This window comes from Colobus angolensis, unplaced genomic scaffold, assembly GCF_000951035.1.
Source record: "Colobus angolensis palliatus isolate OR3802 unplaced genomic scaffold, Cang.pa_1.0 Scaffold119, whole genome shotgun sequence".
Lineage (NCBI taxonomy): Eukaryota > Metazoa > Chordata > Mammalia > Primates > Cercopithecidae > Colobus > Colobus angolensis.
In genome coordinates this window covers 2,105,128-2,122,136 of record NW_012113030.1, presented here as the reverse complement: position 1 = coordinate 2,122,136, position 17,009 = coordinate 2,105,128, and the positions used below count along the sequence as shown (strand labels likewise).

Below are 17,009 nucleotides of genomic sequence, written 5' to 3'. Positions count from 1 at the left end.
GTATTCCTTCTCAAATACTATGAAGTTATAACTTTTTTCCCCAGAGAAAGTGTTTCTATGGTTGGTGGTTGGCAATACAATTTTTATATCATGCATGAGTAGGGGAGATTGAACCATTTAATTCCTCTGTGGCTGGTGAGTTTAATAAATGCCAGGTTGGTAAAAGCAACACTTCTAGGTTGTATTTGTCTTGAGATCAGTGTGTCTTAAAATCACAATTAGGATGGATTATTAAATGGAAGCTGATATTTCAGAGTCATATTCTTTTCTATGTTAGACTTTAATTTTATGAGAATAGAGAAAGTGTTAAAATTTGTGCTCACTAGCTCATTATTTAGTTCGTGCCTTCATACTAGGTCATAGAATTGTCAATAGACACATGGTACCATTCAGTTTTTTGAGGTCACTTCTAGGCCTATGTAACATGATTAATCTGATTCTATTTATATGGTTATCTTCATAAATAATAATCAGGGTCTCACAGTCTTTAGCTGTCTGTGGAGGACAGCAAGCATCCGTTCCCACTCTGAGTGAATCCAGATTTAACTCTGAACTCTGATGAAAGTCAAAACTTCCATATAATTTCCAACATTTGTGTTCTCTCTACCTGTAATGCATTTTATCACTAACTTAAATTCTATAAATTATTTGTTTCGATTAAAAACAACAGTGAATAAATAATCACACAGAGATCCTGAAACAAATATATTTGACCATTTAGGTCCTATTTTCCTTTTGGTCAGTTCACAGTTTTGCAGGTAGTTTCATAGATGGCCCTTGACTCTCAGATTTAGAGGTACATGGGACACCAAGACATCTATGCTATGATGAGAGACAGTGCTTTTACTGGTAAACTGTTTACCAATGGAGAGAGGGCTGGGACATCAGTGCTGTTGTGTTTGCATGTGAATACTGTGATTGGGAGGACTGGGGGAATTAAAGGGAGGGGATGATTAGATTATTGGGAGAGCACGTTAGCGGAGGTCAATAACACTCCTCTGCTTACAACTCCTCGAAATGTCTTCAGTAAACATGGAGTGCATTGGTAATAAGAAAAAACAACCAAGAGCTATTAAAAAAAGAAAATCCTTCAGGGGCTCCTCGTGGTCTATGGGATAAAGCTGAAGTGCCTAAATGTGAACTTGAGCCTCACCTGCACACTTGCAGCCTCATCTCTTGCCATACCCTGCCTTCAACCCTAGGTTGCTGTAATGTTCAAGTGCTTCTTGCCTCTTTTCTTCTTTCTTGTGTGCAATATCTTTCCTGTATGCCTCATGCTTATGCTGTCCTCTCTCTGCCTTGAATCCTTTCCCACCCCTCACCTGATCCCATGCTAGGTCAGGGGCCTCTCTCTGATGTGCTCCCATAAACTCTGAGCATTGCACTTCCTTCCATGCATTGCTATTTGTTCTTATGTGTCTGTTTGTTCCCCTCACTAGACTGTATCCTCAATACCAGATACATAGAGGGTAACCACTGCAAGTTTGTCAAGTGAATAAATGAGTGTTTTGGTGCATACTAGGGGATTGAAAATAATTTTAAATAATCACAAAAGTATAATCATCTTATTGATTATCTGTTTACTACCAGAAATGTACATTAGCACATAGAAAACTGAAACAATTTTGCAAATAGATAGATTTATATAATAAATTTATATTATAAATTATATTATGTTATATTATAAATTTATATAATGTGGTCTGATTCTCCAAGTCTTGCTGTAAGCTTTAATAAGTTGTTGCTATTGTGGGTTCTTTTGGTAAACTTTTTGAGAAATGTACCAACTAGTGCTATTTGGTATGTGTTTTTTGCTTCTACTCTAATGTCAAGTCAGTGGGAGAAGCTTTGTGTACTTGCTTTGGTAAACTGATTCTGAGTATCTTATTTCCTTATGTGCATGAGGTGCATGGAAGTGTACTTAATGGATTTCTGCTACAGTGTGTGGTAAGGATGCTATTTTTAAAGTCTGAGTTCCCAGAGTAAACTTTTAAAATAGGATTAGGGTTTTATCTCATAACTAATATAATAAAGCTTAAATTAGGATTATAAATAATATATGTATATGTATGTTTATGTTTGTGTGTGTATATATATAATCCCATCATGGGGGCAAGACCCTCATGACCTCATTTCATATATATATGTATATATGAATATATATGAGTCAGATTCAAAAACAGCAACAAACATAGAATATTAGACCTCAAAGTTATTCTAGACCATTTAATCTTTTGCTTTACAGATAAGGAACTGATGTCATCATGGGTAAATGATGATTCCCTGAAGGTACCAGGACAAAAATTCTGGTCACCTGATTCTTACTTTGGGGGTAAATGTGAATTCTCAAGCAAGGAGAAGTATGTGGAGACTTTACAGTTGGCGAGGAAGATTTCTACTCATGCTACCTTGAGAAACAGGGCGTAATAGTAAAGCTAAAACGGTACCTAGAGGCTTTGCTGTTGTGTCCAGCAACCCTGTGTCCTCTGCTCACCTGAGCCTGTCTCTTCCTGTCTCTAGGCAATGAGACTCCAATTGGGTCCTTGACTTGGGAAGCCTTTGGCACAAACATCCATGTTGGATCTTATTAGTTGTAGCCAAAGTAAGACAGTTTTGGTCCATACATAGGACTTTGCAACCTAGAGCACACATTTGCAGGGAAAACTTCCTAAAGCTTCTGTAGAAGCAAAGGGGGCCTTCCGGTAGGTACAGGCCCTTTGAGCTTTCTGGACCTGGTCAGTATGGGGAGGAAAAGACATTTGTGTGGATAAATATGGGATGGGGAAGATAAACTACATCATAGCTAAATTCAAGCTGAGTTAGTTTATAAATGGAGGTAAATGCTCTGCCTATAAGAAACTACTCACAAATACTGTTGTGTGGCCTTTGGGCAAATCAGTTGAACATTATCAACCTCAGTTTTCTTATCTTAAAGGAAAGATAATAATGATACTTACCTTGTCCACTCATTGTGCATATCAGGACCATGTATGTTAAATGATCATCCATATGTAGATAACTATTACTGTTATTACCTCTGTAATACCGTAAGAATGACTACTGTAATTATTTTTATAACTACTAGTACGTAACACTACTGTACTACTCCTATTGTTGCATGCCAGTAGTTTGTATTATAATTGAGTAGTCTGCTCAGTTAGACAATAGGAGACAGAGAGTTTTACAATTTATTTGCAAGAAGCTATAGTTCTTTCACTGTGCAATGGTTAAGATCAGGGCTTTGTGGGAATTAAAGCTACTTCCTAGATGTAACATCTTAGACAAGTTATTTAACTTGTATGCTTCAATTATCTCATTTGTAAAATGGGGATAATACATCCTATCACATAAAGTTCTTGTGAAGATTAAATGAGGTAATCTAAGTACTGCTTAGAACAATGCCTAGCACACAATGATCTTGCAAGAAATATTCTCTGTTAAGCTATTAATATATTGATATGTATTGTATTTTCATAACTACCTTGGGAGAGAAGAGGCATCATTATCTTTGTTTCATGAGTACTGAAACTGAGGTTTCTGATTTGCTATATTTACTAACATACCAAAGCTGGGAGAGATTCAAAGAGCCCCCGCTCTTCCTTCCTTCTTTTCTTTCCTCCCTTCCTTCTGTATATCCTTATTATTGGGCTGGAATGGAAAGCCATAACTCCCATCCAGTTGATTGCAGTTAGCACGTCTGATTCTTTTTTAAATGTTCTTTCCCCTCCAGCCCTACCTCCCTGCCAGAGCACTTGTAAGAAAGTACTCACTCACATATCTTATTCCCATTGAAATAAAATCATATTATGCTTCTGTCTTTTGCCACTAGCCTATTACTATTAGCTGTCATATTCGAAGTCCCAAGTTCTTTATCTGAACCCGCATACTCGAGAAATCGACAGGATCAAGGAAATAAGAACCAGCGTTTACATAAGTGTTTATTGGACTTTTCTTTATCATCTTTCAGGTCTTGTAGAAATTTGCCTGATGCACCCCCTAGATGTGGTGAAAACCAGGTAAGGTTCTGCATGAACAAGTTTTATTGACTTTGGCTAATATCCAAATTAAGATCTGTCAGAGCACTAAATGCTAGGACTTGTCCCAGGTCGGTAGCTTCTCTCTATAATGGCAGTTATATTTGCTTCTAAAGAAAGTACTATTTGACAGATAAAATGTGAACAGTGAAAAGCATGGATAAAGGTCATCTGAAGTATGTAATATTTTACTGCCTTTACATGACAACCATAAGGCATGATTTGTAGCTATACTGGTAAATGAGGTAAATTTATCAAAATGATGTAAAAACTAAACTTTATCTAGTGGATTATGACAGCGCATTTTCATTTGGCATTGCATAACAAATCTCTATTTAATAGTCAGCATTTTGGTATGAGACTTCAAAATTTCAAGTAAGTTTTTTACATAGTGCTTAAATAATTTATTCCTATTGCTGTTTGCCAATGCAAAATGCTATATTTTCAGGAAACTGCAAGGGCATAATATGGTCAGTGCAAGCCAGGGCAATGTATTAAATCTATTTACCAAGAAGGAAAAAAAGAAAAATAACAAAACTTTGTGGGGATAATATGATCTAGAGCATTTTTAAAAAGTTAAACCTGTGACTGAATTACTGAACTTTCTATTTTTTCAAATTGGAAGCTCTTGGAGTCTAGTGAAAATTTCCATTTATTTGCACTATATGAAACCCAAGAGCACCATGCCTAGGTTGGAGCCTAACAGCCAACAATGCTATGCAATAATGGTAGTTAAAGAAACGATTACTGCCTCAATTAGGAAATATTTGATAATTCAGGTTGGTCACTGGATGGACGTGTTACTTACTCTACCTAAAGAGGCAGTGGAATCTTAGGCTGGTTGCTGAAAGCAAGAGAAGGTGACTGTGGCATGCAAAAATAGTATTACTATTCTAATAGAGGTAGAGAAGATGGGAATTTGGCTTCTGTCTTAGCTGGAGCTGCTGTAACAAAATATTATAGACTGGGTGACTTAAACAACAGATGTTCATATTTACAGTTTTGGCGGATAGGAATTCCAAGATTAAGGTCTTGGTTGATTCAGTTCTTGGTGAGGGCCCTCTTCCTAACTGTAGAGGGCCTCTTTCTTGCTGTATCCTTACATGGCAGAGACAGAAAGTTCCGGTGTTACTTCCTCTTCTTATAAAGCCATTAATCCCATCATAGGGACAAGATCCTCATGACCTCATTTAAACCTAATCACCCCCCAAAGACGTCACCTCCAAATACCATCGCATTGTGGGTTAGGGCTTCCACATACACATTTTGGAGGGACACAAGCATTCAGTTTGTAACAGCCTCAAATCACTAAACTCAAAGAGAAAGAAGAAAACAAGGGGCCCTGCATGGTGGCTCACACCTGTAATCCCAGCTACTCAGGAGGCTGAGGCAGAAGAATCACTTGAATCCGGGAGGTGGAGGTTGCAGTGAGCCGAGATTGCTCCACTGCACTTCAGCTTGGGTGACAGAGCAAGACTCCGTCTCAAAAAAAAAAAGAAAACCACAAATTATATTCAAATGCAAGAATTTGCACCCCTGGGCCATCTTTATTACAAGGTTCCAAAACAGAAGGCAAAACTCCCTGGGATTTCCCTCTTAGATTCTGTGTTAACCTTCTTTGAGAAGCCAGATTATTGTTGCTAATCTCACTGAGAAAATAATCTTTTTCATTTGAAGGTAATTTCCTAAATTAGTAAACTGTTCCAATGGACATAGAGGAGAAATAAGAGTGATTTAATCTAGACACAATATTAGAATATGGTCACTCATTCACTCAATGCTTTGTTCATCCTCTCAACAGATGTGTATTGAGCATCTAGTGTGTGTGGGTTTCAGGATAGCTCTGCCCTCAGAGAGCTCACAGTCTGATTAGTTAATTGAGATCTCATCCCAATGAACTTCAAAAGCTGTGTCATTTTGTTGTACTGGAATTGAATTGAAAATTTCTTGAAGTGGATATAACAAGTTACTGGGGCTTTATACCTTCTTTGTTACATAAATATTTTCACTAAAATGGCATTCATTCATTAGAGTTAGTCACATGACTTTGCCTAACTTCAGCAGGGAGGAAGATACAGTCCTTCCAGGTGCTCTGAAGGAGAGGGGAATTGGATACAGGGTGGTATTTGACCTGCATAATGAAAAGTATGTTGAATAAAGACTCACAATCATAGAGTAAACTGAAAGGCACAAATATGGGCAACTGACATTGCAACAGAAGTAGAATATGCAAGATTGAAAGGATTTATCACCCAGGCACTAACAGAGAAGTGACATCAAGTGGGCAGGAGCAGACCACATGTGGGAACCTCGTCACCATCACATTACACAGGAGATGACTGTGTTTCTAAATAGAAATAAATTCATACCCAGGTAAGAGTGTTGATCGTTTACAGAGTTTAAAAAATCCACTTGAAAGAGGAGTTTGGAAGTAAATTTTTAGAACCTGTTGTTACTCATTCAGCAAGAAAAAGATTAGGCACAAACAGAACCCCAAAACAAGCCTTGACTCCAAAAAGTAGACACATTTATTTTGCCATACTCCAGCACGTGAGATATTGTGGAAAATGAGCCATTTCCATATTTGGATTAATTCAGTATATTTCTCCTTAATTAATAAAATCCAGTAAAAAAAACTGTGACATGAGGTTTGGCTTCATGTATCCCATGCCCCACTTTGACAATGCCTGCCACAACTTAGAATACAGTACTCTCGGAATACTGTGTCATTTAAAAAGTGATCTGCTAAAATCACCAGTGCTAAGTGGTTTCATGTATTATCTCTTACAGTTTATCATTTATGTTATTTATTTTAATAGTTATCAAAATAGTACATGTATGTCGTATCAAATTCAAATAATACTCCAAGCCTTGTGTCAATTAAGACAGGCTAGGTGATATGGCTGTAACATCAACAACAAACTTTAAATCTCAGCACATTACAAAAACAAGGATTTTGTGTCTGATACAACTGGGTATCTTCATCTGTCCAGGCTGCATTAACAAAATATCATAAACTGGGTAACTTATAGACAACAGAAATTTATTTCTCACTGTACTGGAGGCTGAGACGTCTAAGCTCAAGGTGCTGGCAGGTTTGATATCTGGTAAGGGCCTGTTTCCTGGTTCATAAGGAGTGCCTTCTTGCTGTGTCCTCACATGGTGAAAGAGCAAGGCATCACTCTACGGTCTCTCTTATAAGGACACTAATCCCATTCCTGAGGGCTGTACCCTCATGACCTCCTAAAGGTCCCACTCCTGATGCCATCACCTTGGGGGGTTGGATTTCACCATATGGATTTGTGGCGGGGGGGCACAAACATTCAGACCATAGCCAGGGGACACTCTGCTCAGACTGAAAGAAGCTCTGTTTGAACACGTGCTTTCCCCATCCCTGTGGGAGGAAGAATACAGCTGAACGGTTTCACCCTGGTGGTTAGAGCTCTGACCACATGTGTCCTTTTCACCCAGCCTATCATTAGGAACTAGCCACTTGACCACACTTAACCAGAAGGAGAAGAAATATGATACTCCTACTGGCCTGAAGGAAAGGACATGGTGTCAGTGTGCCAAAGGCATGTCTTTTCCAAGCCTTGTAAGCATGAACATCGTTCCCCTACCATGCCCTCTCCACCCACCAGTTCCCATTCCAGAGGTAAGGACCTTTGACTTTTAGCTGATTCCATTGGAATTCACTTCAACATTTCTAAATATTATACTTACACTGGTTCTATTAAGTTGAACAGTGTCCCTGCCCCAATTCACATCCTTCCCAGAACCTCAGAAGGTGACTTTATTTGGAAACAGGGTCTTTGTAGATGTAATTATTCAACTTAAAAGGTAGTCATATGGAATAGAGTGTGCCCTAAGTCCACTATGACTGGTATTCTAAGAACAAGGAAAGAGACTCACAGAAAAAGACATGCTGTAAAGATGGCCAAATGCTATCTTCTTTGATAGCAGAGATTAGAATTCTGCAGCTACAAGACTGTGAATACCAAAGACTGCTCACATTCCCCAGAAGCTCAGAGAGAGAGATATGGACCAGATTCTCCTTCAGAGCTTTTAAGAGGAGCCAACACTGATGACACCTTGATTTTGGACTTCTGGACTAATGAACTGTGAAAGAATAATTTTTTGTTGTTTTAAGCCACAGGGTTTGGGGTAATTTGTGATGCAGCCCTAGGAAACTAATACACCACTCCTTCTTAATTTGTCAGCTGTAAATGTTATTTATGACATCTAGAATTACACGCTATCCCCATTTCCCCTTCTTACATCTGTCCCATTATTGATACATAATCAATTGTTTTCATTATTTTGACTTCACTGCTGAACCAAGTAGTGCTCAAGGATTTATTTTTCTGGAATTAATTATTACCTCATATTTTCATTATTTAGTTCTCTATAAGGCTATTGTTAATTGCAATGTCTTCCTAAATGTTTCTTCAGGTTCCTTTCCCCTACTGTTTCCACATTGTCAAACTCTTAGCAGATAATGTGGTGGGGCTTGTTGAAGGTGGGGTTTTGGCAATTACTTGGCTTTTTTGTTAGGTCCTCTCTCATCTCTCTTCCAATATCAATATTTAAATGTCTTTTCTGGGGATACTGTTTCTCCAATGAAGAATCTTTCAGTCAAGATTGTATGTGTGTGAAGTTCCCACTGTTAAGGGTGAAAATATTCTTGTCATCCTCTTGTTTCTGATATGGGGCTGCTTTCCTGCCCTCCACTGCCCTCCAGTCTGAAGCTGCTCTTATACAGTCTCCAAAGAGTAAGCCTCAGGTCTTCAGGGTGAGGTGGGAGAGAAAACATACATGGACTTTCAAATAGTGCTCTTGCTTCTGGTCACATATTCCCACTTTTCAAGTTATCTGGTACCTCCGAGGCCTGAGGCATCCCAGGGATATCCCAGGGTCTTTCGTGGCAATCCCTTATTTAGGTACTTAGGGTGCAGCCTTCTCTGCCCTGCTAAGGCAGTGACCATTCCTCCATCCATTTCCATCTTGCAAAAATGAGTTGACATTGCACATTCACTGTGACTTCCTGCTCCATCCTCTTTGTCACTGTGGGTTTATACTTATTTATAATTATTATTATTTTGTTGCCTGTGTTAGTCATGGCCCAATCAGGAGAATACACCACTCTGAGTATTTGAAACTATGCAAAGTCAATGCAAGGAATTCCAGAGGTAAGGGCCTTTGACTTTTAGCTGATTCTGTGTAATTCACTTTGATATTTCTAAATATTATACTTATACTGCTTTGTATTGAGTTGGATGGTATCCCTGCCCCAATTCTGTCCAGATTGTAGAAATGCTGAGTAGCCAGCAAAGGACTGTGAGGCAACCTAGAGATTAGCAATAGCACCACCAGCTCAGGCTGAAGGGACCAAGGGAGGAGGTGGTGTTGTCAGAGCCCAGGACCTGGCAACACTGCTGGAAGCTAGAATCATGGTAGGTCTGTCTAATGGGAGATGGAGGCACAGGACGCAGCCACTGCCTGCCTGAGGTTGAGAGGGATGGGAGAAGTCCTCTGCTTTCTCCCTTCTCTCCCTACCTTCAGAATCCCACTCACCAGTGCTCCTATTTGCTGAACCCAGGGAAGTCTGGGAAACCAGCCTTGCAGAGGTCAGCCCCTTCACTTTACAGAGCAGAGCAGGACAAGGCAGGAGTGAGAAACTGATCTGAAGATAAGCAGAATGGGGACTGACATACTGTCGTTTTTGAAGGGTTTGGAGAAAGCACTAAGAGAAACATGCATTTTCAGTTCAGCATGTTGAATTGCCAAGAGGCTTTCTTCAAACACACTTTGTATTTTAAAAGATGGTTAGAAATTATCATTGATACATATTTTATGGCAAGATTCCAGGCACTGTGGCACTTAACATAGGAAAAAAGTTTATTCTGCTCCATGCAAATATGGCACCAGGGATAGACCTACTGTTAGCAGAGGCCAGCCGCATGACAAGTGATGTGTTCTAAGGGTCCCCAGCTCATTTTAGCAGAGGATATTTGACTAAGAAGCTGTACATATAGCAGTTATGTAGAATCAAGGTCTCCTTTGAGAACCTCCCCAGAGACATGTATATATATATTGTTTTATAGTATACACAAACAGAGCTGTGTGTACAATTGTGAGTGGACCCCTCATTAAGAACCTATGGCTACAAATGACAAAAGACCCCATTCACTTGTATAGCTGGGAAGGCCAAAGGGTAGTTTCTGGCTTTGTACTTTCCAGTGGTTCAAATAAAATAATCTTTCATTATACTTCTCTGATATACTCTCTTTCTCCCTCTCTCCCTCCTTTTCTCCAGCTATCCTTTTCTTATATAGGCTTCATTTTGGGGTAGCTTCTCTCATTTGGCACTAGATAGATTTGGCAGCTTCAAGCTTGCATGGTCCTTGGTGTTTGTGTGTGTGTGGTTAATAGTTTTGGCGCTAGAGTTAGGCTGCCTGGGTTCAAATCCTGACTCCTCCACTCATTACCTATGTGAGCATATTACCTATGTGACCAAGTTACATAACTCCTCTGTGCCTTAGTTTCCTCAGATTTAAATAGGGACAATAATGGTATCCACATTATTATGAAAAATAAATGAGCACACACACACACACACACACACACACGAAAGCATGGTGTTTAATCCTGGGTTAGCAAAAATGGGGGGAATACAAAGACAAATGGAGTCTACAGGGTAATGAAGAAACCTGAGAGAGGATACAAGTGTGGGAGGAGGAAGTGTTTACTAGGCAGTCAAGCAGTTTCAAGTTTCTACATAATTATGTATTATGTATGCACTACATTCAAATCCTTCCTCAGCAAGGTGTTTGCAAGTAGAGCATCCTTCTGGGCAGAAGAGCCTTGGTTTAGTGTCTGTGTTCCTTCTGGCCTCATGTCACACATCATGTTGGGGCTGTGTGCTGACATTATTCAGTATCCTCTAGAGCTAGCACTGTGCCTCGCCTTCAGGAGGTGCCCAGTGAATGCTGTTGAAGAAATGAGTATTTGATAATAATCAAAATAATAACCTCAATAGTTCTATAGCCAAACTGAAATGTCTATAAAGTGCATAATAGGTAGTCTTCATTGTGTCGTCTTCACCGAAAAAGGGAAGATTTCATGAAAAAGTGGGAATTTAGAATCTGTTAAGACAAAAAGGGAGACATTACTTGACAGGATGGTGGGCAAAAGATTACAAGCCTATGGTGGAGTTTCAGGGACTGGATTGGGAAATAACTAGGTAATGTAAGAAGTTTCCCATTAGCTGTGCCTGGAGCAGAGGTGGGTGGACTAAGTGGGGAGAGGGATCGAGGGTGCTGAGGGAGCGTGTGGAACAAGCTTTGAGATGGGAAGTGAAACCCCAGACTCTGTCTAGAACAGCGCTGGCTAATTGAAACAAAATGCACCACACACATGTAATCTTAAGGTTTCTAAGGACCACATTTAAGGAAGTAAAAATGAAATAGGTAAAATTAATTCTAAAAATAAATCCTATTTAACCTCATAGATTCAAAATATTACCATAGCAACATGTTAATCAATATAAAAGCTATGAATATTTTCCATTCTTTTGTTTTTCATACAAAGTCTTTGAAATCTGTTGCCTATTTTACACCTAGAGCACATCTCAATATTGACTAATAAGCCACATTTCAAATGCTCCATAGTCACATGGGGCTAGAGGTCCCTGGGTTAGACAGTGCAAGCCTAGAATGCAATGTGAAAAGGAAGGTCTTTACAGACCTTTACAGGAAGGACAGAGTCCAGTGGTTCTTTCCTAAGAATACTCTTGCTTGGAATGAGTTGATAGTTGCAAATAAGCAAGATCCTAGGTGGGGGTAATTTTGCTACATGGCATTTCAAGGTTTGTACCTGTGTGGAGAAAGTAGCATTCGAAAGCCCCAAGGATTTATGGAAATCACAATCTGAGAGAGTTGTAGCTTATATCCCTTTCATATTTTTAATCCCAGGAAAGGAAATGGCCCATTGTGCTTCAGGAAGAAAGAATTACTGAGGTGTTTCTTCTGTTTTACCCTGAATCATTTTTTAATCATTTTTGTTTTCAGTTTTGAACAGAGCATAAATCAGGTGCATACTACATAAACTGTCAACCCTACAAGGACTGATCTTTTTAAAAGTGCCCCAGAGGCACAGCAGTGGGCCTGTAGTTCCAGCTTGTCAGAGGGCTGAGGCAGGATTGCTTGAGGCCGGGAGTTCTAGAGCAACCCAGGGCAATATCGCAACACCCCATCTCTAAAAATGAAAAGAAACATTTTTAAAGCACCGCCTGTCAAATACCTCAAAGAACTGGAGAGCATGTTTTCTGGTGGTGCTGGGGAATGGGAGAAAGTGGGGTGGGGGGCATTTTCACATCTGCTTATAGACATACAGTTAAAGACTAGTGGTGAGTGGACAGGCCAGTGCATACTTTGGCTGTCATCCTTCTCACCCCCCATCAGGACTTAACTTACACTAAGAAATATTTTCATACTTCTCTCAAAACATATTAATCACTAAGTGAAGTCTGAAGACTCACATGGGTTGAAAATTTGGCATCCACGTGTTGTTATATATGCACTTATGGGGCTTTTACTCAATCTGTGGAGATTGATTTACACTCTCTATTGGTGGCTCCCAAGCCCCAGACTTCTGAGTCAGAAACTCTAGGGGTGGGTCCTACCAATATTTATGTTTAACAACCTCCCGGGTGATTCTTACGCAGTGTACCCAGACTGGTCACTGGGCCAGCCTTTGGGAATCACTGCTGAATACCCTGTAGGCAGTTTCGCAAAAAGTCACATAAAGAATTCCTTTTTTTTTCTTAAGTGTTGAACCGTTCCTTAACCTATGATTCTCATTGGTTTTATTTCTGTAAACTGCTGCTTTGTTCACCGTGAGTAGAAGTGGAAGGACAAAACGGTTGCATTGCAGAACTTGTTCCGTGGTTTTTGAGAGCAATATGGAAATATATTATCCACAGCCAGAAACAACACATTCTGTCCTACTGAGTGAGGTACTGGGGCAGAAATCATCACCAGGAGATGGGAGAGGAGCGAGTATATTGGTTATTACAGAGGGAAAGTAAATGGCTGTGATGGGTGAAAATGATTTAGAGGCGTAAGCCCACCACAAACTTTATTAAAAAGAGAAACCTGAGGATGGGGTATGGTGAGAGGCTGCTTTGTGGAGAGCCCAGCAGAGAGTGTGAAGCCAGGGTCTGGGAAGCATCCACTGCCTCCTCTAGCAGGGAGGAAGGGAAACAGTCATGAGCTTTAAAGTGAATACTTAATTTAGAGGTTGGAGAGGGGATGCTGGGCCATCGGAACAGTGGGTGGAAACACGGAATGAAGTCTCTTTTCCCCAATAGATCCGAGAGAGAGAGAGAGAGAGAGAGAGAGAGAGAGAGAGAGAAAGAAAGAAAGAAGGAAGGAAAAGAAAGGAATCTTTTTAAAATGGGGAGAGAATATAAGGAAAAGTTAGGATAGGGTATAGACAAGAGGCAGTAGAACCTATAGAATTCAAAAATAAATAAATAACAGAGCAGCTGGGAAGGTTATTTCCATATGTTAATGATTTGCCCGTGGTATAAAACATTAAGATCTCATTCAGGGTTAGAACATGGTTATGCCTGACTTCTCACCATGGATAGAAATTCAGGGCTAGACCACTGTCATGGTTTGTTTCTAACCATGGATAGAATGTGTCTGAAGTAAAACAAACACGGAGTAGAACCACAGTTTTATAAACTATATCTTTATTGGGATTTTGTCATGTAGCTAAATCAATCCATGGCAACATATAATGGTGTGGAATGGTTACAGGATCCCCAAATACATTGTGAGTGCAACTTCAACTTTGCTTTTGAAGTTGCATGACCATAATAGGGTTTCTCTGGGATTTGTTTTACTTAACTGAAATGCCTTTTTGTAATTTCTGAGCCCAAGCAAGAAAGTACTGCATAGTGGGTGGACCACAACACTGTATTGATTAAGTCATTCTTTTCCTTGCAGTCATTAGTAAAGATTTTGTTTAATAACATAATCAAATAAAAACAGGGCACAAGATGGGTAACATATTTGGAAGAAATAGAGGTGCCAGTTGGCCAGGCTCTGCTTGGCACATTGTAGAGCTGCAGTGAATTATGTGGTTTTAAATGAATTAATATGTGCTTTAAAATGCCACTTGCTCCAACCTAAGTGCTTTAATACAAATTAAATTCATTATTGCCTATGAGTTCATAGCAAACTTTGAAAGATCTCACATTTGTATAATGACTAATTGATATAACCTAGGAATACCCTAAAACGAAGAGAAAATAATCTTATTTTTTGCACTATTACAGAAAGCTGCATGTCTACACTCTAGATGTATGGGACCCTCTGGAGAAAGGCAGAGGGTTTGGGGATGATAGAACCATGGCCCTGTAAAGAGATTTCATTGATATTACTTCTGAGATTTTTACTTTGATAATGTTCCGCCTCTCTTTGGGATAACAAGGGTTGTAGCCAAACTCTGGAAAACTCAGAAGAGTCCACAGTAGAAAGTCTTGCCCCTGCATCTTTCTCACATGTTGGAGGTCCTCCCACTGAACACAGACCCAGGCCCTAGGCCGGGTTGGCTGCAATAACTGCCTTATCCATAGGGAGTGCCCCACGCACGCCCACTTCTGCTGCTTGGGCGACCCAGTAAAAAGGAGGAGCTGAAGGATTCATTGCCTGAGGCATTGGGGAAAACAATTGGTCCCCAAGATTATGTGCAGAAGAATCTTGCTGCCATAGACTGAAATTATTTTTTAATCTTATTAATAAGGAGAAAATCCTCTTTTAAAAAAATTCAGTCAGTTCTCCCCACATAAAATAACAAAATTCTATTATGTTAAATCAACTGTAACTCACTTTATAATCTGGAAAGGCTGTTTCTAAATTTATTTATTTATTTTTTTGTAAATGGAATTCTTTTTAAAATCACTCCCTAGAGGAACAAGCTATTTTTATGACTCACATTGCAGAACCTTTGTAAAGTGTGTAATCTCTCTTTAATTTGTGTTTTGTCTAAATTTTAAAAATAAAGATTTAGTGTTTGTATAGAGTACAGTAGCTATTATTCCTCGACTAATTAAATGGTCTTAGAGGATTCTCCCTTAGCTAATAAGGAAAGGTGTGTTCTGTTTGGATACTTCTTGCTTCTTTTCCCTGCTTAACTGCAAAGGCTTCTCCTGTGCCTACCCCAGCCTGAGGATGAGAAGGAAGAGCAACAGTGCATTCTTCATGCCTGCCAGTGGGGTTCTCCAGACATCTTTTTTTCTCTTTTTTAAGCTGAGAGGTAAATAATTCTTAAATGGCCTTCTTATCTTTGTCATGGGAAAGTGAATTATTTCTAAAATGAGCATCAGCATGATGACTGTTTCCTTCATTCCCCCCCCTAGTCCCCGTTCAGGGTTTTACCTCAACTGCTTGTAAATTTCCAGCAATTTCATTAATCTACTTATTTAGCCAATGCCCATCACAAGTTTCCCTGTGAGATAGTTTGCATAAGCTATAGCTTAGATTCCAATTTGGGGTTACTATAATTTAATATGACTATATAATATGCAAATAAAATAAATTGATATGGGATTATTTTGAATTAAAAACAAATGGGATATTTTTCAGTGTTTGTTATGCCATCATAAACTTTTCTCAGATAATCTCCTTTTTTAAAAAATTATACTTTAAGTTCTGGAATACAAGTGCAGAACATGCAGGTTTGTTACATAGGTATACACATGCCATGGTGGTTTGCTGCACCCATCGACCCATCATCTACATTAGGTATTTCTCCTAATGCTATTTCTCCCCTAGCTCCACAGCCCCCAACAGGCCCCAGTGTATGATGTTCCCCTCCCCGTGTCCATGTGTTCTCATTGTTCAGCTCCCACATATGAGTGAGAACATGCAGTGTTTGGTTTTCTGTTCCTGTGATAGTTTGCTGAGAAGGATGGTTTCCAGCTTCATCCATGTCCCTGCAAAGGACATGAACACATTCTTTTTTTATGGCTGCATAGTATTCCATGATGTATAGGTGCAACATTTTCTTAGTCCAGTCTGTCACTGATGAGCATTTGGGTTGGTTCCAAGTCTTTGCTATTGTGAACAGTGCTGCAATAAACACATGTGTACATGTGTCTTTATAGTAGAATGATTTCTAATCCTTTGGGTGTATACCCAGTAATGGGATGGCTGGGTCAAATGGTATTTCTGGTTCTAGATCCTTGAGGAGTCGCCACACTGTCTTCCACAATGGCTGAACTAGTTTACAGTCAACCAACTGTACCCACCAACAATGTAAAAGTGTTCCTATTTCTCCATATCCTCTCCAGCATCTGTTGTTTCCCGACTTTTTAATGATCACCATTCTAACTGGTGTGAGATGGTATCTCATTGTGGTTTTGATTTGCATTTCTCTAATGACCAGTGATGATGAGCTTTTTTTCATGTGTTTGTTGGCCACATAAATGTCTTCTTTTGAGAACTCTCTGTTCATATCCTTCACACACTTTTTGATGGGGTTGTTTGTTTTTTTGTTTAAGTTCCTTGTAGATTCTGTATATTAGCCCTTGTTCAGATGGATAATCTCCTATTTTAAGGACACGTTTTTGGAGGGAGAATTTGGAACTAATACCATGCGTATTTTCAATGTCTATTCAAGGTCTATCTGAGATTAGCTCTAGCTTAAAATTCAAGAAGTAAAGCAAAAGTTCAAAATGTTTGTTGTTTATTTTGCTATTGTAACAGTTTTAAAAACATTTTCTAGTTAAGCTCTAAGAAATCTTCCATCAGTGAAAGTAAAATTATCTTTATCCAGAGAGTTTGCTCCTTAGCTGCCTCTATAAGAGCAGGTACCTGTCTCAAAAGGGCTGAAATAGTCCTGAAAAGTCATGTGCCATGTGCACTTTAGGATTCTTACTTGGGCTCTCCCTGCAGCGTGAGAAGA

At 39.3% G+C, this 17,009-nt stretch overlaps 1 protein-coding gene across 2 annotated transcripts in view; it reads left to right on the top strand.

Annotated features, from left to right (window-relative positions):
* Positions 1-17,009, top strand: part of SLC25A21 (solute carrier family 25 (mitochondrial oxoadipate carrier), member 21) — a 502,554-nt gene that overhangs the window by 290,040 nt on the left and 195,505 nt on the right. For both annotated transcript variants that reach the window (XM_011926083.1, XM_011926075.1), the window contains exon 2: positions 3,968-4,016. In XM_011926083.1, the coding sequence (XP_011781473.1) occupies positions 3,968-4,016 (49 nt within the window). The remainder of the gene's footprint in view (positions 1-3,967; positions 4,017-17,009) is intronic.